The sequence below is a fragment of the Brassica napus genome, chromosome A1, assembly GCF_020379485.1.
Source record: "Brassica napus cultivar Da-Ae chromosome A1, Da-Ae, whole genome shotgun sequence".
NCBI classification, from domain to species: Eukaryota; Viridiplantae; Streptophyta; class Magnoliopsida; order Brassicales; family Brassicaceae; genus Brassica; species Brassica napus.
The window spans coordinates 26,678,846-26,702,211 of NC_063434.1; the positions used below are offsets into that span (position 1 = coordinate 26,678,846).

The window sequence follows — 23,366 nt, forward strand, 5'->3', positions numbered from 1 at the left end:
CAAAGGCCCAATATATATATATATATATATATAGATATATATATTTTGGATCCATATGTTTTTACTGGACATAGTTTAATTTATTTTTTATAATTGTTTTTATTTGAGTTTCTAAACCCAAATTTTGAACATTTGCCTTTCTAATCCCAAATTTGAACATTTAGTTATTGTCATTGTTTTTATTTGGGTTTCTAAATAAGAAAAAAAATCTAATATTTTATATAGTCACTGTTTTAATAATAATTTATTTTTATTTATTTTAAATAAATATTTGAATTAAATAATTAACTTAATTTATGACACTGGTTTTAAAAAATTATGGATCCGCCACCGGCTATAACAGTGGTGCACATCTGGAACACAGCTGCAGCATTGCCGAAGATAAAGTCCATTGTGCCTATGATGTCATATCCTTTGTAAAGCTGCTCCCCTACGTGGACGTAGAGGGTATCTTGGTAGCCATAAAATGCACATCTAAACAAGGTAGAGTGATTGGATTTAGAGTGGAATGCAACAGCTTGGAACTTCTCTGGTCCGGCGGTGTTAACAAATTTGTTATCTCAAGCAATGAAGTTGTTAGTAAGAACATCTTCACCAAAACACAAACCACAAAACATAAAATAGTGATTGAATGTCTAAAATGGAAACAAAAGTACCTTACAGAATGTTGCTGTGGCAGCTGTCGTGGATTTAGGATACTCCAACCTGCCTAGATTGTTAGATATAATTGTTGTCGTTGTTATAACCTATCCATAGATCAGCACGTTGTTTTTTCTCTTTGGTACTAGAACATTCTCGTAATAAACAACTTCTTTAACGAATATGTTGAATCAAATTTGTTGTTTGGCACTGACGCCACAGCTTCTAAAATTGTCTTGAAGTCTCCACTTCCATCTCTAGAAACAATGACATTAGGTGTTAAAATACAGCCGCTCTTTTATGCCAGTAAACTTGTAATTATCACTAAAAATTGACTACATATGAATTAAACTGGTTACAAAGAACTGTTATAAGGGACACAAAACTCCTTTAACCATCCTAGTTTGTAATGAATATGTTAATGCTAAACCTTCGAGCGTCCTCCTCCGACATCAATGGGTTATACCCAACCCAAATAATCCGGTTTCTCACATCTTAACCAGATCCATAGTTTTGGTATTCGTCGAAGTTTACTGTTGGAGGGGAAGGTTCTACTGAACTGTTCCATGCAATTCGTTCTTTGGGATCAATCAAGCTCCCAAGTTCAGTTTCCATAACCACCACTGTGGTGTGGCTCTTCCCGACCCAACAAATACGCAACAACCGTGAGCATTTACTAACAACTAAAATAATACATACAATAAGTTTATAATTAAAAAATAAAAAAAACAAGGAAAAACTAATTAAAAATAAGCAAACATATAGTAAAAAGAAAGAAAAAATACGCAAAAATATAGTAAAAAGAAAGAAAAAGTAAGCAAAAATAGAGAGAAAAGATGTATAAACAATCAAAACATATAGATATATATATCTATATGTGTGTATGTAATAACATTTTTGTATTAATCTATCTAATCTATTAATTTATGGTTCTATTTTTATCTACCATTAGCAAGTCATAATAGGACCACCTAAAGAAATAGTTAATATGACATATTTGATTATTTACATTAATAATAAACCAACTATAAATTTGAATTTTATTTTTTAATTATAACAAAATCTGTTGAGAAAAAATCTAACAAAATCTTACTTAAAATTTAAATATTTTTATAAAATAGCATATTAATTAATTTTGTAATTAATAATATAATATTGTTATAAATCAATGTTAACTAAATTTTTTTATAAAAAAGAAAATAAAAATTATATACTATTTTAAATAAATTATATAATTAGATTCTGTATTATATAAAAATAGAAGTTTTATAAGAGTTAAATATTATAAAATTATATTAAATATGCAAATTAACAAAATTTTTATTGTTTCATTTAAATAAATTATCAATCATCATTAAAATGAGTTAACATTTGTAAACTATATAATATTTTTATACAAAATATAAATTTATTAAGATATGTTAAACTTTTATATCTACAACTATATATTATCTTTTATTTATTTTGAAACTCTCGACAATATTTTTTTGAAATGTTTATATACAACGATATAATATTATATAATAACCTTTAATTCATATACTATTTAAAAATATGTTATTAGAATATTATTAGAAAACTATGAAGTTTTAGTAGTTCAAATCAAATTTTAATTATAATTTTTTCTTAATTATATCAAAATCAATTGAGAAAATTTAGAAAATATCACCAAAAATTTAAATATATTTTATTATAAATTAGTGTATTAATGTAATAACAAAAAAAAATTCAAAATGTAATCTTCCAAACTCAAATATAGTACCGTAATTTTTCAAAGTTTACTTGATAAAATATAAATTTTGAAAATAAATATTCAAACTCGAAATTATAATATTTCAAATTTTACAAAATATTAAATCACCGATAATCAAGAATAACTTTTTGAAATGCACCACAGAAAAAAACAAAATATATATGTTGTAAAAATTAAAGCAATCGAATATTTTGAAAATATAATTAAAAAAAACTTAATATCATAGCATCAAAAAATATCTTATATCAATAAAATTTAGTAAAATAATATGATAGATGCTACTATGTATAAAATTTACTAAAATAATAGGGCTATAATATTTAAACAATTTTTTTTACGTAAATTATGTAAAATACTAAAATAATATATCTCAAAAATAATATTGAAGGAGGTTTTCTATTTGATTATTTCATATTGTTATTTTATTGTATCTAACTCAAAATATATTAGTAAGAAATAAACATTAATAACAAAGTAAAATGTATTAAAAATCACTATATATGAATAATGCTAAATAAAAAATATAAACAATAATATCATAGAGTTACATAATATATAATACTAAAATAAAAATTTTATATTTAAAACATTTGTAATAATATCTAATGCATTTATAAAATGAAAAAAATATCTGCATGAACGTGGGGGTTAAAATCTAGTTTGGCTATAAGTTAGAAGTCTAAAGCTCTTGCAGTTTTTTAGAAGGGTGAGCACTCTCTGATCATATACTATAGTGTTACTTAAAATATGGTTGTGAATATCAGTTATAATTGTATCTGCATAAATTTATAATTCATCACCCAACTTTTGTTTTGGTTATATTATGCAAAATAGCACATATTCTAACATATATCCTATATACATAATTACCACCACACACTAACTACTCTTTCATATGATCTCGTGATTCCATTGCTAAATATACTCATAGAAAAGTTAATATGTCATTATAATATATATCTACTCTCTTTTTTGAAACACTATCATATATCTACTTAAAAACCAATCTCTGTTATATTATTATTATTACTGTTATTTGTGATTCAAATGTCACTATCAAAAAATCATACAAAGTATCTTATATTTTGAACATTCTTACTTATGTATATTTTTTCTTCCATACAATTTATTTATATATGTTTTTATTAAACTATAATCACAACATTGAGATAAGTAAGACTCCAAAACAGTTTAGCGTTCATATCTTCTACCACAATTATGTTGTTCTATATAGATTTCAGATTTCTTAGCTAAATTTAGTATATTCTCATTGAGTTGAAATATACGTTGGTATAACTATATCTTCACTAAAATTTACGAAAATCTTGCTAAACTAAACCTAATCAATCTATAAGGAGACTTATACCAATTGATTGCACTGAAAATAACTTGGTGCCTTCAATAAAATCCATTAAAATTAAATACCACCGATACTACATCTTATTCTGCTTCCGATAACTAAAAATGGCTGAGTTTTTCGCTATCTACATACGCGAGATGTGGAGCCCTTCAATATAAGAAAGGACTAAGCATTTTCCTAGTCACAAGAGTATATAGGTATGAAGTATCACAAATGTCAAGGATGACATTACAATAACACGAAACTAATGAGAAAAATTATCATCCTGGGGGAAAAACATTTGTGCTGTGTTTTTTTCACGAATAGCAAAGATCTTTCCACATATGAAATCAAAATCGAGAAAACATATCATATTCTTGGAAGAAATGCACATCACAATCCCAAGATAACACGATCAAAAATATCAAAAGTTTTGTTTTATCAAAAACGAGCTATTGACTGATATTCATGTTTGTTTTCAGTGATATCGCTAGATCAATAATCCTGAGAGGTATTCAAGTGTCAGATCAATACATAAATTGGCTGGAAGCTTGTAGCTTCATTCATATATCTTCACAGTGGAAATAGAGAATCTGCATAATAGTTAAAATCTTGCAAAGAAATCGTGTCTTCAATTATATGGTTTCTTCTTTCTCAAATTTTAGTCCTTGTACTGTGTCAATCATCAATAGAAACTTTAACAGAGGTCACATTTTCCTTTTGAAACCATATCACCAACATAAAGTTTTTCTGCTTCAACATTCTTCTAAAACTAAATGGATAATAATGCAACATTAGCCTAAAACGAAATGAGATTGATCAGATCATTAAGATTTTGGAATTTATTGATACGATATTGTTTTTTCTTGTGTCATGAGTTTGGGCCGTCTGGATGTGTTTACAGGTCAATGGACTCAGGGCGTACACGCCCAACTTTTTTGTATGTATCTGTTTGTCAGCCTCAAGCATGCTAATCTTTTGTGTCTCATTCCAATCTCTTAAAATGACCCCCCGAAAAGTGCTCTTATAACAATAATATGAATTAGGATTACTCACACATAGTTTAATTAAGATGATCATTAAGTGGCCTTTTGCAAACCAATAGACAAGTAAGTATATGCTTGAAAAATAAGATTAGGCTACCTAATACGTCCATTAAAGTACTTAATACACTAGATCATAAATTGGTTAAATTAACCTAACAAAATTCTAAACAATCCCTCTACTTTTTGTCAGTAATCGATATATGGACCTGGTGCTTATCCCAACACAAAAGTGCCTCCTAAAGGTTAAATATATTGGATCGTTTGTGTCATCTAAATTGGATTTGTGACGGATGATGTACGCTTAGGGACAAAAGGTTATTTAATTCATAGTTCAAAAGACTTACGTCAGAAAGTGTCGTAAAAGTTGTTTATTAAACCATGAAACTCTTCGACTAACGCAATCTACATGAAAAAGGAAGACGAGGTTAAAGTGTCAATATCAGTGTTTTTTTTTCTTAAAAAAATTATGAATGCTACTATACCATAAAAATCTCTAACTAATTAATAACTTATTTCATGGTATAACAAAAGCGTTTATATTTCTATTTTCAAAATGTTTTTCTTTCTTTTTTTCAGTTATCTTGCCAAAATAATATACTTCAACTTGCATTTTAATTAGTATAATTTCGGGAATTCGTCAGCCACGAGAAAAGTTCAACATGCCAAAGTTATATTACTCAATTAAAGTGTATAAATTAATACGACAAAACGAAAAAACCTAATTTTGTAGTTTTACACGATTAAAGAAAGAAACTAAACATATATATAATTAAGAGAGAAACAAAAGGGTAATGATGTCTGACGCTTATCCGCCTAAGACCTAAAACATGTGACACAATGAACTCTTCGTCGACTTCAACTCCATTTACTCATCTACGACAAATTTTAAATTTACTTAATTGATAATCTAAGCATATGAAAGAAAAGCTTTCGTTGTTGCTTAGAAGAAGAATTTATGCACTTCCAACAAGAAAAAGAATTTATAGCTCTAATATATATACACACATATATGTATGCTAACTTGCTAAGAAATCAATGCACCTAAAAATGATTAAGTTGGTGTACTATATCAGGCATTGACTAATTTTTATATGCGGTCGCTGGTATTGTGTGAATATATTTGTACACCAAAAAGTGACTATATTTAATTTAATATCTAGAAGTAGAACGAAATCTGATTTGATATGTTATTATTGCCATTTTATGATTTTATTGATAGTTGTTTTATTATCTAAGAGGATTTCACATTTTTCTACACACATATATACATTCCTGTTGACTAATTACTATTAATTAATACAATTCAAAATCGATAGAGCAACTTCTCAAGCTACCTAGAACCCCATCTATATCAGTCTAGTTAAATTATGAATGTCTTATTTTTATTATATTCCAAAGATTGTTGCCAGGATTTCACATTAAACATGTGGAGGAAGACCTCGTCATCGATATACACATTTTTTTACAAAAAAAAAAAAGATATACACATATATATATAGCAGTTCACACATCAATGTACACAAGATAAAACAATATAAATATAACTCGAGATAACACGTATAATTAAAAAAAAATTAAGATTCAAACATATAATGGGACCAACTTTCTTCTAAAACACGTGGAAACTTAATGTGATAAGAACTAAATTACTTTGAACATTGAATAATTACATAAACTAGTAGACAATCATTAAGTTGACTTACACTAATCACAAACGAATAAGGTAAATAACTTCCGCGCAAATCGTCCTAGTATATATACAACCCCAAGTTTCAGCCCATGTCGACCAAATCAAATCAGACAAAAAAAAAAAAAATTGTCTCGATATATATCGATATATATTATATGCAAATATTCCGACGACCTTGCGAGACAAAAGCTTGGCAGAACCGAATCCGTCCAGCGGAAACTATGGTGAAGATTCATCCCGACCGGAAAACCCTCGCCACCGGAGAAGAAACAAGCTCGCCGTACTTGACGACGGAGAAAGAGAGTTTCACGATTTGGATGAAGTCGTTGGTGTTCAATACAAACGGCTGCACCGTCTTCGATTCAAAGGGAAATATAATTTATCGTGTCGATAATTATAATTCTAAGAGCTGCCGTGAAGTTTACCTAATGGATTTACACGGTCGTGTCTTGTTGACCTTACGTAGACAGGTAGAGACACGTACCAAAGTTATTTTCATGCAAGTTTCTAACGTTTTTATTCACTTGAAACTAATTAAGTTTTTTTGTATGTTTACAGAAGTTTGGATTATTCAAAACCTGGGAAGGATACAGATCACCGACGGGCACAGCTGAATCAGCAACAAACTTAGACTATTTTCGAGTGAAAAATAATATGTTTAAGATTCATAGTAAAGATTCATCTTCTTCGTATAGAGTCACAACGGGGTCGTGTAGAAACAATGAAGAATATTGTTATAAGATGGTAACTCGGGGATCAAGTTTAGGGATCGAGGAGAGTTGTGGAAGACTTGTGGCAGAAGTGAAGAGAAAACAATCGAGGAATGGTTTGGAGTTAGGAGATGATGTTTTGACGATGATGGTTGAGTCACAAGTTGATCACTGTTTCATCATCGGACTTATTTTAACTCATAGCCTTATCAACTGTAAACTGTAATAAAAAGTGAAAACCATCACTAACTGATGGTGTTTTTGGGTTTAAATTATTATTAGTTTTTAACTTTCACAAACTTTTGTCGTTGTTGCTAATGAAAATACAACTGATGTATGATACTTGTAAGATATAAAAGTTTCAATAAAGTGAGCGTAAGCTCTCTTTTACTCATTTAAATGTTTTTTTGTCACTATTCATTTAAATGCTTAAAAGACTAGAAAGATGGAGCCAATTTTAAATGTTAAATGTTAAATGTTAAGGGTAATTGGCGAAGAAAGTTTAACGTGGCTGCTGAGAAATTTCCATAGATAATATAAAGCGAATTAAAGTATGTGATTAATTAAGTAGCAGAACTACCAGCAAAATCCCAATTATTAAATTTTCTTTTGCAGGGCTCCCATATTATAAAAACTTTGTGGGTGGGATTTGATTCGATTCCCAGGAGAAGATCTGTATCGTTCATTTCGTTAAAACACTAAAACGACGATGCACCATACCGAAACACATCTTGAAGCTCCAATCCACTATTTTATATGTGCAATACATTTGTCGTCTAGAAGACTATAACATGTAATTAATGGAAATGTGTAACATGTTATGTTTTTCCATAAACAAGAAAAGGTAAAAATTTAATATGTTTTTTTGTCATTTCAAAAATAAAGACGAAGATGGGGTGATTGGTTAGGCTGTAGGAAGTGACTTTAGCTTTAATTTCATCTGCAATCCTAAATACTACCAATGATGCTTTATTTTAGTTTTTAAAGTTACAACCAAAAAACTAAAGCTATAGCAAAAATATACAAAAAATTGTTGTAAAAATTTTATTTTCTAAAACTCCATCTTTTAGCTGTAGGAAATTTTAAAGTTACATCCCTTAAAGTTAAATCAGAAAATTCTACAAACTAAATTCTAAGATAAATTTTTTACAGTTACAGCCTAACCAATCACCCCCGGTGTTACAATAAGTTATTGACAAACTGTAAAATCTAAAATAATTAGTTCCATGGTAAAAAAAAGATAAAAAAACATGAGAGCAGAAAACAATCTGTTAAACTTATTGTAAGCATCTGTAGAGAGTGATGTATGATAGGATTTCAACTTGTAAGCATCTGTAGAGAGTGATTGTGATAAACGAGCAAATCTCTAGCTAAGAGTAACACAGAAAAGCAGCATGGAAAAGAGGTGCTAGACCGCAAAGAAGGCAAAACGAAGTTGTTTCATCCGACAAAATTTTGATATCATTATACAACTTATATCCAAAAATGTTCATATATTCTGTGTTCGTAAATAAGAAATGCATTTTTTAAAAAGAAGGGACAAGCAGAATGATGTTTTTTCATAAACGTGAATGCACACCCAAATCAAACTCAAGTCAAAGAGGGAAAAGCAGAGGGATGTTTTCTTGTAGCGCTATAACAGGAGCAATAGCTAACGGTGTCTCGTTAAAAAAATTCATCAAATTATACTCTGGGAGGAGACTAGGAGAGTATGTGTTAGAGAATTTGACATATATAGAGATGAGAGAATTGGACACAATGAGATCACGATCAGCGCCTAAGTTGAGACAAAGGCAATGAAACTATTAACTATCAGCTAAGTACGAAAGCCGCATGTTAAAAGGAGAAAGCTTTTATGACATAAATAATCGCTGTGAAGCCATTAGTGCCTATAAAGTATGAATCTTTTGTGTGTATAGTCTCAGTGATTCATCTTGGAGTTGTTCCGACACCAATTACTTCAGCTTATTGCCGAGCTCCTAGTTTAAGCGGGCAGAGAAAGATCTTGCTATTATATGACGGTTAATCTCATACGATACAAAATATCATTATTGCTAATTAATTAATTATCGAATGTAATAACGGCTTTGATATATATCTAGTATGCAAGGCGCTTGACTTTGAGTGTGTATGTTTTTGAGTAAATATTTTTCATTTGTGATGTGGGCATCTAAATGAGGCTTGTGAAGCTTAAAGCTCCAAGCCCATCCACTTTCACTTCATGATATTTGTTTTTACTTATAAGCGAGTTGATGGACAATATATTATCACTTCATTATTCGTTTGACCACTCAGGTTGCTGAGTTCGCAATTTGTCTGTAGCATACAAATGAATAAATAATCAATGCAATTCTTTTTCCTTTTCGTTTGTATTTTAACTCTACTATACGTGTGTGTAGTTCACGTGTGTTGGTGTGTGTAGTTCACCGCTAGTAGTGGCAGACACCAAGATTTTGTGTCAAACAAAGACCTAGATTTGAGATTGAAATATTCGACTGGGGGCTTTCTGGATTCTTTTACAGCCATCTGAAATAAATGCCGATCACCGCATACCAGCCAAAAAGATCAAAACAGTTTCATTACTTTCTTCTAGAAAATATAGAACAAAAATGTGCATTTTAATATATTTTTTATTCAAAACAATTATTTGAGTGCGTATAGTTCATTTAATAATGCAACAAAAATGATGGCAGGAACGGGTGCTTTCAGAAGTTACATCATCTTCTGTTTCTTGAGATCAGCTATTACATGAGCTTTGTCTCGATCGAGCCAAAAGAAAATGGTCCTACCTCCTTTTGCATTCCTAACTTTATATCATATCTTGGCTTAACTTTATTTTTGTACATATTGATTACGTGTATTAATTCCCTAATATTATTTCGAGGAAACATAATCGATCAAAAGAAGTAAGTTGCTGTTAAGAAATGATAAGAGGCACTAGGTAATATCAATTAGGATACTTAATACGAAATTAACAAACAATAGACAACAGATTATAATTTTTACAGTAAGTTTAACTACGAAGATGTGCGTAAGTGTGTGGTACAAGGAGGGACCCGGACAACGCAGACCTTGTCAATTTGTTCATCAACTTGTCTTTCTTTTATATCTTCCCAAGTCTCAATAAGCTTCCTGTCACACAAACGCACATATATATGATGAATTGATGATCTCTAAAAAACAATTTGTTTCCAGATATTTGCTGTCACTCCATGATAATATCATCTAGGGATGGGTTTCCCTTATTTTGATTCAACAGATTATGGAAGTCCAACCAATCTCGTCGACTCTTAACACATATATAGATATTACTTCCTTGAAATCGGCAATCATGTGGGAATATGTATACAGTATTTCAACTACAGGCTGGCATGACCAGAATTAGAAGTATACATCTATGTATATGTAACGTATGTATATACCTCATACGTGGAAGATGTCATGTTGCTAGCTAATTGTTAATTTATTAATTTCGTTTTTTCTCAAATTTTATTATCTATAGTATTTTCATTAAATATAAAGATGTCTGTTGAATGTTAAATTTTGCTACATCATTCATTTTCTGTTCAATAAAGCGGCCTGTTTAACTATTGTTTTTTGGCCATTGCTTAAATATATTTCGGTCTCTAGGTTTTTCGTTCTTAAAGAATAGTATTATTGAATGATGCATGCACTTAAAACACTTTTAAATTTTCATGGCCTCCTTTATTTACCATGGTTACACGGCTACACTTTGACGTATCTTTGGCACCGTTGGTCAAGATTCTATGGCATGTTTTTCATATTACCCTTACCTTTGATATGTACTATTATTTACGTCAGTAGCGCAGTAGATGTTGTCAGCATGTTAAAATTGATCTAAACATCAAGGAATCCAGAGAAGAGATAAATATTAGAGCTGGTATAGTAGTAATATATTTTAAATGAAAACTCAAACATTCTAAAATGCTATTAAACTCAAACTTTAGAAAACTCAAACAATCCAGCTCAACTAATTTTCCTATCTTAACATTTTTACCAAAAAAAAAAAAAAAAAAACTAATTTTCCTACTTTAAATGAGAAGAGGTATCTAACTTCGTATGATATATTTTCCTTTCATTTCTCGAAAGTTTAATGAAAGTCTTCTACGACTTGTCATACCATCAAAGTGCAAAATTGTTTGATTAAAAAATTAAACTATATGAAGAAAATGTTTTTTAGTTTAAAAAAGCTCCCAGGCACAAGATTCGAAGTCTACTGTTACCCCGAGTTGACTTTTGCAAAACCTCCGCTCCGACTTCGAAAACATCCCGGAAAGCTTCCTGACTCGCCGGAATCTTCACCGGACTTTCTACTTCTTCAGCCTACAGTTGCTCCTGGGAAAATCTAACACCCCCCCAGTTCCAGATGTGTGACTACAGGCCTTATCCGACGTAGATCTAATTTCTGGTTTAAGGGTACGGAAGGAAAAGTTATCTTCTCTCTACAGCAATGGAAAGAGAGATTCGATTCTTTATCCTTAGTCAACCCTTTACTGTCTTGTGCAGTTTCCTACCTCGTCACTGAGGATTTTACCATTAAGTTTTTTTGGAATCTTACCGCTCAACATTTACTGCGGCCATTTACTTGCTTGCTTATCTCTCTCTCTTCGGTATAAATGGCGAACAGACTGACCAGAGGAGATAAAGAAAAATGGATCGCTGAGAAATCTAGGCATGTCAGACGACCACCAGTCAAAATCCCGGTGGCTGATACTAATGCCCTGATTGAAGAAAACCGCCTTACGCTCATCGGCAGAGTCACGAACCCGGCGGTTCAAAAAACAAGAGCTTTAGTGGATTTCTTTATCCAACACTGGCACGTCTCAGGCCAGATTACCGGGAAAGCTCTGGGGCCCAGCCTCTTTCAGTTCAAATTTGAAAATGAGCGCGACCTGCAACTCATTCTTGAGAAAGGACCCTACCACTTTAAGAGATGGATGTTGATCCTACAGAGGTGGGAACCTGTAGTCTCCGACAATTTCCCGGCCTTAATTCCATTCTGGATCACAGTCCATGGCATTCCGCTCCATTATTGGTCGGAAGTTACCCTGGAGACTATTGGGAAGGAATTGGGACCAGTAGAAGATTTTGATGTCGATCAGGCTCGGGTCCGTGTATCTATTAACGGACTCCAGCCACTAGAAATGAAGCTGGAAATCAATGTGGCAGGAGAGATAAAGCAAGTAGAACTTGAGTATGAAAACTTGCAGAAACATTGCTTCTACTGTCTCTCTTTGACCCATGAAGGTGATGACTGTCCAAATAGGAGCAGAAATGGAAGAGAAACCCACATGGGAATCTCACAAAACCGCACTCTGGACAGATTGGAAGCTGACAGGAGGAGGAAAGAAGTTAAAAAAGGAGCCAGAAACCTCTCAGGTCCAAAGGAGCAAAGCCCAGCCTATCCACACAGTGTGAGACCTAAAGAGCACTATGAACCTTCGAGGAGAAGCGACTTGAGTAGGAAGTATGATTACGGCGTCAGAAGAGAACCTTACAGACGAGGGATGTCTCCTTATGTAAGAGACCGTGAGCGTCAGGGGAGACCGTCTGCTAGGGAGAGACTTACCTTCACTAGAGATAGCGAAACTGCCTCCCATCGGGGACACCTTTCCAATAGCCTTACTTCTGCTCAAAGAACTGAATGGAGACCTGTCTTGGAAGGGACCAAGACCCTGGATAGATCAGCTCACTCAGCGCACTCTCAAATGTCCCACACCCCCTCCCCACGACCCCAGAGGGAGAACATCTCCTCCCAGGCAGGGACTACAGATGCTAGACAAAATTCGGGAAACGGGACCCCCTCAGCTGAAAGAAGGTCAGCTCTGGCAAGACTATCTCTGCCGGTGGAGAGAGTTCCTTTACTCCAGGATGGAGTTGCAAATACAGCGAGTGGAAGACTCCAAGAAGTCCAGATTCAGTACTTAGAGGAGAACCTTAATCTGCTTACTTCTGGAGGAAGTAACAAAGCTTCTACCTCGAAAACCCCAAGAACTGGAACCTCAGCTACGCAAGGAGGAATAACCGACAGATCACCTATTCGTACCCTGAGTGAAGACAGAGTTCATGTCTCCCTGAGACTGGGACCAGTCTACGAACCCTACTCTGATCCAAGAGCAGCTGAGCAGGAAACCTCGCTGTCAGAGGATATTCCACTTCTTGCTAGAACTACTGACAAAGGAAAAGCTAGTATCCCAGCAGGTACCAGGAAACGTGTAGCGAGGAGTTCAACTCAAGGCATCTCTCTGAAAAAAAGGAGAGTTACGAAAGGGAACTCTCCTAAACGCCGAACCCCACCTGCCACACCATCTGCTGGGCAAGGTACAGCAATCCAAGGAACAACTACAAGAGCACAACCTCGTACGACTGCCTTCCCATCGTCAAGGAAAAAAGGAGCGGATTTTCGGTCCGGTCCAAATCCTCTTCCTTAGTCAATATGTGCTGGAACTGTCAAGGTATTGGGAGCGACCTGACAGTTCGTCGTCTTAGGGAATTTCGGACTAAAAATTCCCCGGATATAATGTTCCTAATGGAGACTAAACGTCAAGACGAAGACGTCTTCCGGATGTATAGAGGCACTGATTTTTCTAATCATTTCACTGTGCCACCAGTTGGTCTTAGTGGTGGTTTAGCCTTATCTTGGAAAGACAATGTTCATGTAGAAATTCTAGCAGCCTCAGCAAATGTAATCGATACGGAGATTACTCATAATGACAAAACCTTTTTTGTGTCTTACATTTATGGAGTTCCTCAACAAGAGCACCGAGCGAAATTTTGGGAGGAACTGTCTACCATAGGGGCACAGCGGAAGGAAGCTTGGCTTCTGACCGGAGACTTTAACGACCTTCTTGATAACACAGAGAAAGTGGGCGGCCCGCTGAGATGGGAAGGGTCGTTTGTCTCTTTTAGGAACTTCGTGGCGCAAAATGGCCTTTGGGATCTCCAGTTCTCGGGTAACTCCCTGTCTTGGAGAGGTACCAGATACTCCCATTTCATTCAGTCTCGGTTGGATCGAGCTATGGCAAATGTGGAGTGGATGGAGATGTTCCCGGCAGCCAGAAGCGAGTACTTAAATTTTGAAGGATCTGATCACAGACCGGTCCTCACCCACTTCGACCTGAATCTGAAAAAGAAAAAAGGTATCTTTCGATACGACAGAAGACTGAGTGAGAAACCAGAAGTGCGGAAGCTGGTGGAGGACACCTGGAAGCAGTCGTCGGATTCTGTTTTATCGAAGATCAACTCAATAAGGAGGAGCTTAATTGAGTGGGTCAAAGCACAGGCGGCTAACAGCAAAGCAGCTCTCTTGTTAAACCAGTCTCTACTGGAACAAGCTTTATCTGCCTCCATACCAGATCAGGAACGCATAAAAGAAATTCAGTTTGCTCTTACAGAAGCGTATGCGGAGGAAGAGGCCTATTGGAGACAAAGAAGTCGCATCCAATGGCTCCATGAGGGAGATAAAAACTCCAGGTTTTTTCATGCTGTTACAAGAGGAAGGAGGGCAAGAAATAAATTTTCAGTTGTTGAAAATGAAGCAGGCCAAGCATTCTATGATGAAGAGCAGATTGTACAAGTGTTTGGTCTCTTCTACTCAAGCCTGTTCACCTCAGGAAACTCTGATCCTGAGGCTGTAGTCCGGGAAGCTATATCCCCTAGGATATCGGAGGAAGCGAACCTGATGTTGATTGCTATCCCGGAGATCGCTGAAGTTAAGGCGGCCGTCTTCTCCATTCATCCTGACAAGGCCCCGGGACCTGACGGGTTCTCAGCCGGATTCTATCAATCCTTTTGGGATGTAATCGGAGAGGATATGTACCGGGACATCCGGAGTTTCTTTGAGACAAGCCATCTTCACCCGAGACAAAATGAGACTCATCTCCGACTGATTCCAAAAATCCTGAGTGCTAAACGGGTCTCGGATTATCGACCAATAGCTCTTTGCAACACGCACTATAAAATCATTGCTAAGATTTTATCAAAGCGACTGCAACCACTGCTCCACTCGATTATCTCCCCGTCCCAATCTGCCTTTATCCCGGGAAGGGCCATAACTGATAACGTGCTGATCACTCACGAAATCCTCCACTACTTACGAGTCTCCGGAGCAAGGAAGCATGTTTCTATGGCGGTCAAGACGGATATGAGCAAAGCCTACGACAGGATCGAATGGAACTTTCTTCGAGCTGTCCTAACCCGCTTTGGGTTCCATGAAACTTGGATCTTATGGCTCATGGAATGCGTTTCATCTGTCTCTTACTCTTTCCTAATAAACGGTGGTCCTCAAGGGAGGGTGATCCCGTCGAGAGGGCTTCGGCAAGGTGATCCGCTGTCACCGTATCTCTTCATCCTTTGCACGGAGGTTCTGTCCGGCTTATGCCAGCAAGCGTTATATAACGGTACTCTCCCGGGAGTAAAAGTTGCTAGGAACTGCCCGCCAATAAACCACCTGTTATTTGCCGATGACACGATTTCTTCAGCAAATCCAGTTCCTCTAGTTGTGCGGCTTTAACGTCTATCCTTAGTAGATACGAGTCGGCGTCAGGACAGTGTATCAATCGGTCTAAATCTGCTATAACCTTCTCTTCCAAAACCGTCCAAGCGACCAAAGATAGAGCCAAACGAGAACTAAACATCACCATTGAAGGAGGGATAGGGAAGTATTTGGGCCTTCCGGAGCACTTTGGAAGACGCAAACGGGACATCTTTGCTAGTATCGTGGATAAAATCAAGCAACGAGCACATAGCTGGACGGCAAGATTCCTCTCGGGGGCAGGGAAAATGATCTTACTCAAGACTGTGCTCGCTGCGATGCCAACGTACGCTATGTCCTGCTTCAAGTTACCGAAATCCCTCTGTAAGCAGATCCAAAGTGTCCTTACCCGGTTCTGGTGGGATGTGAAACCGGAGGTTAGAAAGATGTGCTGGATTGCTTGGGATACTCTCACCTTACCCAAAGGAGCAGGAGGGTTGGGTTTTAAGGAAATCGAAATCTTCAATGATGCGCTTCTTGCGAAACACGCTTGGCGTTTGTTAAAAAACCCAGACTCCCTCCTTGGCCAGACCCTTCTTAACAAGTATTGTCGCTACGATGAGGTCCTAGACTGCTCTGCACCAAACTCGGCCTCACATGGATGGCGAGGAATACTTGCTGGACGGGATCTATTAAAGAAGGGCTTAGGTTGGGTTATTGGTGATGGAGCTTCGGTTAGTGTTTGGGGTGAACACTGGCTGTCCCCAAACCAACAGATTGGGCCTACGGGCCCTCCAACGAGAGAAGGCCAGAAATTGTTGGTGTGTGATCTGTTCTATCAGAACACAACCACCTGGGATGTAGCTAAACTAAGACATCATCTACCTCAGTATGAGACTCTCATCAGAAAGATTGTGCCGAGCTCTCTCCAAATGAAAGATGAAAGGGTATGGCTTTTGAGCAAAAATGGACAGTACTCGACGAAGACGGGATATGCTGCTGCTAAACTCAATCGAGAAGGGAAGCACCAGGACTTTAACTGGAGGAAATGCGTATGGAATGTCACCTGCTCCCCGAAGATTCGCCAGTTCCTCTGGAAAGTAACGCATAATGCACTAGCAGTAGGTGAATCTCTCATCAAACGTGGAATGCAGGTGGATGGCAAATGTAGGAGATGTGGAGAAAGTGAATCCGTCCTTCATGTCATGTTCCACTGTTCATTTGCGAAGAAAATCTGGGAAGCTTGCCCAGCTATGTTTGTTCCATCCACTAACTCAGTCTCTTCGGTTGAGGAACTTCTCAAGGCATGTACAAAAATGCAAAATCTCCCGCCGGTGGGACTGTCGGTACCGTTGTACCCTTGGATCTTGTGGGTTCTATGGACAAGCAGAAACCAACTTTGTTTTGAAGATAAGTCTTTTTCGGAATCAGAGGTGTTGACCAAAGCAATCAAGACTGCTCGTGAATGGCAAGATGCCAACACTAGTACCAATTCCCCCTCTGATTCGCTCAAAGACTGTCAAAGCAAAACAGATCGAACACATACTCCAGACGTCCCTCAGGTAAACAACAATATCTTCTCCTGTTACTCCGATGCCGCTTGGAACAACTCCACAGGTGCAGGAGGCTTGGGATGGATTTGTTTGAAACCAGACGGAACTACGCTAGACCAGGGCTCAGCTTCAATTGAAGTGGTAGCATCTGTGCTGATTGCGGAAGCGCTGGCTTTGAAGGCAACTATGGAAGTTGCGATTTCCCACGAAGTAAAAGACTTAATTTGTTTCTCTGATTCAAAAAGTCTCATCTCTCTCATCACAGGAAACAAGTCTGTGATCGAGCTCCAAGGAATCCTCCATGACATCTGCGTGTTGAGTCATTCCTTGACCTCTATCTCTTTTAAATTTATTAATCGCACCTGTAATGTGGCCGCTGATCAGTTGGCTAAGGATGCTCTGTTTTCGTTACAAAACTCTGTTCCTAGAGATGTAATGGTTGTTTAAGTTTCTAATGGAAAGGTTTGATCAAAAAAAATGAAGAAAATGTTTTAAGTTCCATTGAGATGCAACCTACCATGTACAGGTGCACCAGTCTTATGAAATAACTCTACAGTCTAACTTTTTGAATAACGACTTGTTATATTTTGTTTAATACATATATATATATATAACTTTAACCTATGCATATATATTTAACATTTCGACAAAAAAACAACTATGCCTAGATTTTCAATATATTTTGTAAAACAACTTTGGTATAGTAGTTGAATATAATGTAAATTTCAACTTCTCTGTGTAATCAAAATCAATAATTTGTTTAACTAATTGTACCATTAAAATAAAGTTTTTATTGAAACAAATATAAAGAAATTAAAACTCAATCATACAATAAAGTTTAAAATACTTTGAATGGAAAGATAAAAATTAGTTAGTTTCATTGTCAATGTCATTGATGATTATCTTCCATATATAATGATCAAAACAATAAAATCCCCACCAATTATAACATTTTATTTATGAGATTATGAGCAACAAATTGTAAATGATTATATCCACCAGCCTAAAAGATGAGAAATCACATTAACTTTAACAAAAAGTGTTTAACTCACAATGGCATTATTGTAGAACAACTCTCACAAGCAAGGGTACAATCGTAAGTAATCAAACTATATAATATACAACGCACCATTCTCAATCTTTCTGGAGAGTATAATCAAACCACAGCGAGAGAGAGAAAACAAAAGAGAACCCCAAAGAAGCTAATATTTACAGTTTCGCCGCAAAGTTTGTGTTTCTGAGTATTTAACCCCCCCCCCCCTCGAATCTGAGCTATTCGCCATGTGTGGAGGAGCTATAATCTCCGATTTCATCCCTCCGCCGAGTTCCCGCCGCGTCACGAGCGAGTTTCTCTGGCCGGATCTGAAGAAGAACAAGGGGAAAGCTTCGAAGAAGCGATCCGATTTCTTCGATCTGGACGATGAGTTCGAGGCTGACTTTCAAGGGTTTGAGGATGACGACGCGTCTTTTGACTGCGAAGACGATGATGAAGATGATGATGTCTTCGCTAAAGTGAAGCCCTTTGTCTTCACCGCGACCACCAAGCCCGTAGCTTCCCCTCCCACCGCCACTGGTAAAATCTCTGGGATTGATTCGAATCTCACTTTACGTGAATGGGTTATGTGAAAGTTCGTTCCTTTTTGCCATTTCGTTAGGAAAGACGAGAGCTTTTTTGATATGTGGATCTTCAATCATGATGTTCATCTCCCATGTTAGATGTTATTGTTCATTTGTGAAGTATTTGAAAGGGCTTAGTTGACTTTTTACATTTATATGATCATTTTAAAGTTCATGAAATGGGTTTAGATCTTGTTGTTCAGAGGCTTTACTTAGTGTTTAATTGTTGTTTGAAAGTCTTTGTATGTTGTTGATTTTGTTTCTATGTTGATTACTTGGATCTTGGAGTTGCTAATGTCTAGATCTCGTAGCTCCTGGAGAGTTGCAGTTTTATAAATGATCATATGAGCGATTGATTGATTGATTGTGTGTGTTTGACTCTATTAGGTTCAGTTAGAGACTGATTAATTGTTGTTTGAAAGTCTCTGGATGTTGTTGATAATATTTGTTTTCTTACCATGTTGATTAACTACTAGCTTACTGGGGTTTTGGAGTTGCCTATGTCCAGATCCCATAGAGAGAGATGCAGTTTTGACTGATTGATATTGTGTGTTTTGACTCCATTAGGTTCAGTGTCTGGCAAGAAGATCATAGAGTCCGGTGGTCAAGCTGAGAAGTCTGCTAAGAGAAAGAGAAAGAATCAGTACAGGGGGATTAGGCAGCGACCTTGGGGAAAATGGGCTGCTGAGATCCGTGATCCTAGAAAAGGCTCCAGGGAATGGCTTGGAACATTCGACACCGCCGAGGAAGCAGCAAGAGCCTATGATGCAGCTGCACGCAGGATCCGTGGTAGTAAAGCTAAGGTGAATTTCCCAGAGGAGAGCAACAACAACCGTAGCGTCTCCCAGAAACGACCTTCTGCTAAGAAGCTGGTGGCTAAACCAAACCAAAGCCCAGCTTTGGTTCAGCAGCCAATGAGTCAGTACTGCAACAACTCCTTTGGTGATGTGAGTTTCGTGGAAGAGAAGCCTCAGATGTACAACAATCAGTTTGGGTTAGCAAACTCGTACAACAACCACTACTTCAGTTCTGATCAGGGGAGTAACTCATTTGACTGCTCTGAGTTTGGGTGGAGCGACCACGGCCCCAAGACACCTGAGATCTCTTCGATGCTAGTCGGTAATAACCAAGCTCCGTTCACTGAAGAAACCAATGCAGCCAAGAAGCTCAAACCCAGCTCTGATGACGGAACAAGCAACCAGTCTGATGATCTGATGGCATACCTTGACAATGCCTTGTGGGAATCTCCATCTCCATTAGAAGTTGAAGCCATGCTTGGTGTAGATGCTGTTGCTGTGACTCAGGGAGAGGAGAACCCGATGGACCTATGGAGCTTAGATGATATCAATTACATGCTGGAAGGAGTCTTCTGAAGTGAGTGATGGTTTGCCTAATTTGTAAATAGAGCTATGTGTGTGTTGGTGAGTTTCAACCCATAGTGGATTCTGTTGTGAAGACAAAACAGTCTTAACTTTGGTTTCCTAATCTTACAGTCTGGTTGTTTGTTTTTCTTGTCTCACAGGATTTCGCTGTTGAAGGGGGAATGGTACAAGTCACAACCTGGAGCTTATTGCATCGTTTATTATCTTATATGAATGTCTTTTAAATTCTCTGAAATAAATGGGGGTGATGATTAGTAAATAGAGGTATAATCTATATCTAATGAGTCCTCTTCCTTTCAGTTTTTTCTTTCTTCTTTTCTAAGACAGCTTATTAAATCTATTAAGCTCTGTTTTTGATCTTTGGTATCATCACCCTCGCAAGTGTTTTGTTTTGTACCCATACTTATTTAACATTATATAATGAAAACTATATGGAAGCTCTGTTTGTATTGTGAATCTTTCCCTGCCTTACAAAATGTTACTTTATCGCTATAATATTTGCTAATAATAAAACAAAGAGAAATTGAGAGAATAAATTATCAGCTCAAATTTTGCCAAAAATTTCCATTAGCTGAACTGGCGCAAGTTCATTAACTAGTCCGTTTACATCATGACACTTCAAACTTTTCCAATGACCAGCGGGTACCTTGAGAGCCAAGAAACTGATATATATATATATGCAGCTTTGTGTGTGTGTCAAATTACTCTGATATATAGCCTTGATTTCAATTATTTCAAGCATAGTTTTATACAAAGATTGACTGACTGCTTCAGTTATAGTATATCTATTCAATAGTTCCCTCCCATATAATAATCGTACTTAGACCATTCAAAGAAGAAATTGTCCAGAAACGTCTGTACTATTTCTCTTAATTTTTTTTATAGCTGGCTTCGAGTCACTATCACCATACAAAGAGAGGTGTTGCTCTACTTATATATCACATACATTTTTATATTTTAGAAGGAAAAAATAGCTTTAAGTACGCTTCATATGTTTGTGTTACAAACGCCAGTAAATTTGATGGTTGTATGATAATAATAATTTGAAGATTTACATAGATTGTAACAAGATTTTGAAGATCATAATCAAGAAACGGTACTTTTTGTTTATTCTCAATTGAAAATGAGTTTTATAATAGCTTACAAACAAACAGCCGTTTACTTATTTCACAAAGAAACAGTCAACCAGAACGAAACTAGGGCTTTTCTAGATTTCTTGCGCTGGAAGAAAAGTCACCGATTTACCTACAAGATCCCTTATGTTCACCGGAGAGACAACATGTCTGTCTCCAGCATAAAACAGATTGGCAATCTCTTCATCAGTCTTCTCGGTGTTGTGACGCCCGTCAAAGAACAAAAATCCTTTCTGGTAACTGCAGAGTTTCGAATGCACGTTGCTATAACCACACCCGAACGCATTTCTCGATCCAGTACCACAGCAAGAGGTCGTTGTATCAGTATACCCTAACCATCAAAACCAAGATTATCATTTCATATTATAATTACTACAACAAATATATCATAAATGTTGTTAAAAGGGAGTTTTTCTTTAATTACCGTGGCGTGATGGTTCATTGATCCTTCGGAAAATTTCACCGTTGAAATCAAAGACGCTGTATCTTAAGCTACGGAATCGTACGGTCATAGCAAAGAGCACAGGACCAAGCCGTTCATTGTGTGTTTTCACCATGAAGTTAACCATCTCCATACAACTTTCACCTGTCTTAAACTCTTGTCTCACTATCGGTAAGCAACCAAGCGGTCCCAAGTTCTGTACCGCAAGCTTCCTCGCCCCACCTGACTTGTACAAACTCTGCATATCACAAATACATTTCCCGGTTCAGTGTTGACCGGACCGGACCGGACCAGATCTAAACCGTTCCAGTAACTTTTGTAGAAACCTACATACCATTAGATCTCTGGATAGCTTTTGAAGAACACGGGCAACAAAAGCAACTTGCTCCACAGGATTAGCATTTGGATGAGCCTTGGCGAAATTTAAGTAATCATCAGCTCCGATGTTGATCATGTATATAGCTTCTGCTCGTTCTTTATCGCTCCACTTCTTATGTAACTCAATAAACTTCAATATCTGTTGTCCGAAACTCATCTGCCAAAACAAGAAAGTCATTACAAATCCACTTTAGTCTTAAAAGCGTAAAAAAGACAAAAGCGTACGGTGTCAGATGGAGATCCAAGAACAGTTGCTCCAGAAATGGCAAAGCTTGCTCCACGAGAGAGATCAGCTTTTGGATCAAGAACCGGAGGTACCGGTTCGTGATTACCAACCAATCGACCTGGTTGTCATTACATCATAATCAGTTACAAGAACTTAAGAAAGAAGTACAAGACTTGCATGTACTTGTTATATATGTACCGACGAAATCTGGGACAATGTTGCCGTCAGACCAACGACCGGTCGGAAAGTCGATGGACTCGCCGTATGGCCAGGTGGTGGCCGGATCGAACGCTGATGAGAAGAACTTGGTGTTGCCTACATCGTAGGAAGAGTCGCCGAAGGTGAACAAGAGAGGTGGCTCGCCGGCAACGTTTGCCGGGAAACTGGCGAGTGAAAAAGACGCTAATAACCCTGCGAAGATAATTAAATTACGGTTGATTGCCATTTTTGTCCTTGACAGTGGAGTTGTGACTTGTACTTGTGTCTGGACTTTTATACTTGTTGTCTGAAGTGTTTGTTATGTGATCTACTAAACCAAACCAAGCCGAGATTAACTCGGTTGGTTGATTTTTATGTAGAAGTAAACCATTTTAAACCGAAACTAACCGCTTTAATTACGTTTGTCGTAGACTCACATAACTAATGTGTTTAGATCCACGATCCATATTTAATTCAGACAGTGGGTGGGGGAGAGTTGTGAATCATGTGATGTTACCCCATTAGGAACCAGAAAGAATAATATACGCTATCCAGATTGGTGTGGACAGAGTAAATATTAATAAATCATGTTTTCTTCAAATGTTTACCAGCGGTTGAAAGTTCAAGCATGAGTGCTTTCTTAGATTTCTTTTAATTCAGAAATTGAATAGGGTAGTTGTGCTCTCGTGAGAACTTCTACCATCATGCATGGGCTTATTCACTGTGGCCATTTGCTTCAAAATCTGGGCTTCGACATAGCACGTCA

The 23,366-nt window shown here is 36.5% G+C and overlaps 3 protein-coding genes across 5 annotated transcripts; 2 read left to right on the forward strand and 1 right to left on the reverse strand.

Moving 5' to 3' along the window:
- Positions 1 to 2,948: 2,948 nt before the first annotated feature.
- Positions 2,949 to 10,356, forward strand: LOC106380560 (protein LURP-one-related 11). Its single transcript, XM_013820340.3, has 2 exons — positions 2,949 to 6,937; positions 7,026 to 10,356. Exons 1-2 carry the CDS (start codon positions 6,557 to 6,559, stop codon positions 7,401 to 7,403), a joined length of 759 nt encoding a protein of 252 aa, XP_013675794.2. The 5' UTR covers positions 2,949 to 6,556; the 3' UTR covers positions 7,404 to 10,356.
- Positions 10,357 to 18,359: 8,003 nt separating this feature from the next.
- Positions 18,360 to 20,672, forward strand: LOC106348784 (ethylene-responsive transcription factor RAP2-2-like). 2 transcript variants are annotated; one of them, XM_022688251.2, is made up of 3 exons: positions 18,360 to 18,797; positions 19,409 to 20,262; positions 20,364 to 20,672. In XM_022688251.2, the coding sequence occupies exons 1-2, from the start codon at positions 18,506 to 18,508 to the stop codon at positions 20,212 to 20,214; spliced, it is 1,098 nt and encodes a 365-aa protein (XP_022543972.2). In that variant the 5' UTR covers positions 18,360 to 18,505; the 3' UTR covers positions 20,215 to 20,262; positions 20,364 to 20,672. The 2 variants fall into 2 exon arrangements, with proteins under 2 accessions (XP_022543972.2, XP_022543977.2); XM_022688256.2 differs by having other exon boundaries at positions 18,381 to 18,797; positions 19,409 to 20,215.
- A 631-nt stretch (positions 20,673 to 21,303) lies between these two features.
- Positions 21,304 to 22,907, reverse strand: LOC106348775 (GDSL esterase/lipase At3g14220). Of its 2 annotated transcripts, none has more exons than XM_013788585.3 (5): positions 22,601 to 22,907; positions 22,402 to 22,520; positions 22,133 to 22,333; positions 21,781 to 22,036; positions 21,304 to 21,687 (listed from the first exon to the last, which is right to left on the reverse strand). In XM_013788585.3, the coding sequence occupies exons 1-5, from the start codon at positions 22,845 to 22,847 to the stop codon at positions 21,431 to 21,433; spliced, it is 1,080 nt and encodes a 359-aa protein (XP_013644039.2). In that variant the 5' UTR covers positions 22,848 to 22,907; the 3' UTR covers positions 21,304 to 21,430. The 2 variants fall into 2 exon arrangements, with proteins under 2 accessions (XP_013644039.2, XP_048595462.1); XM_048739505.1 differs by having other exon boundaries at positions 22,586 to 22,876.
- Positions 22,908 to 23,366: the final 459 nt, after the last annotated feature.

Excerpts from the sequence above, each read along its gene's own strand:
- LOC106380560 (XM_013820340.3), top strand. The coding sequence starts at position 6,557 with ATGTCGACCAAATCAAATCAGACAAAAAAAAAAAAAATTGTCTCGATA. Across the intron at positions 6,938-7,025 it reads TGTTGACCTTACGTAGACAG|AAGTTTGGATTATTCAAAAC; the intron begins GTAGAGACACGT and ends GTATGTTTACAG.
- LOC106348784 (XM_022688251.2), top strand. The coding sequence starts at position 18,506 with ATGTGTGGAGGAGCTATAATCTCCGATTTCATCCCTCCGCCGAGTTCC. Across the intron at positions 18,798-19,408 it reads TTCCCCTCCCACCGCCACTG|GTTCAGTGTCTGGCAAGAAG; the intron begins GTAAAATCTCTG and ends TGACTCCATTAG.
- LOC106348775 (XM_048739505.1), bottom strand. The coding sequence starts at position 22,847 with ATGGCAATCAACCGTAATTTAATTATCTTCGCAGGGTTATTAGCGTCT. Across the intron at positions 22,521-22,585 it reads CGTCGGTACATATATAACAA|GTCGATTGGTTGGTAATCAC; the intron begins GTACATGCAAGT and ends AATGACAACCAG. Across the intron at positions 21,688-21,780 it reads CAATGAACCATCACGCCACG|GGTATACTGATACAACGACC; the intron begins GTAATTAAAGAA and ends TTTGATGGTTAG.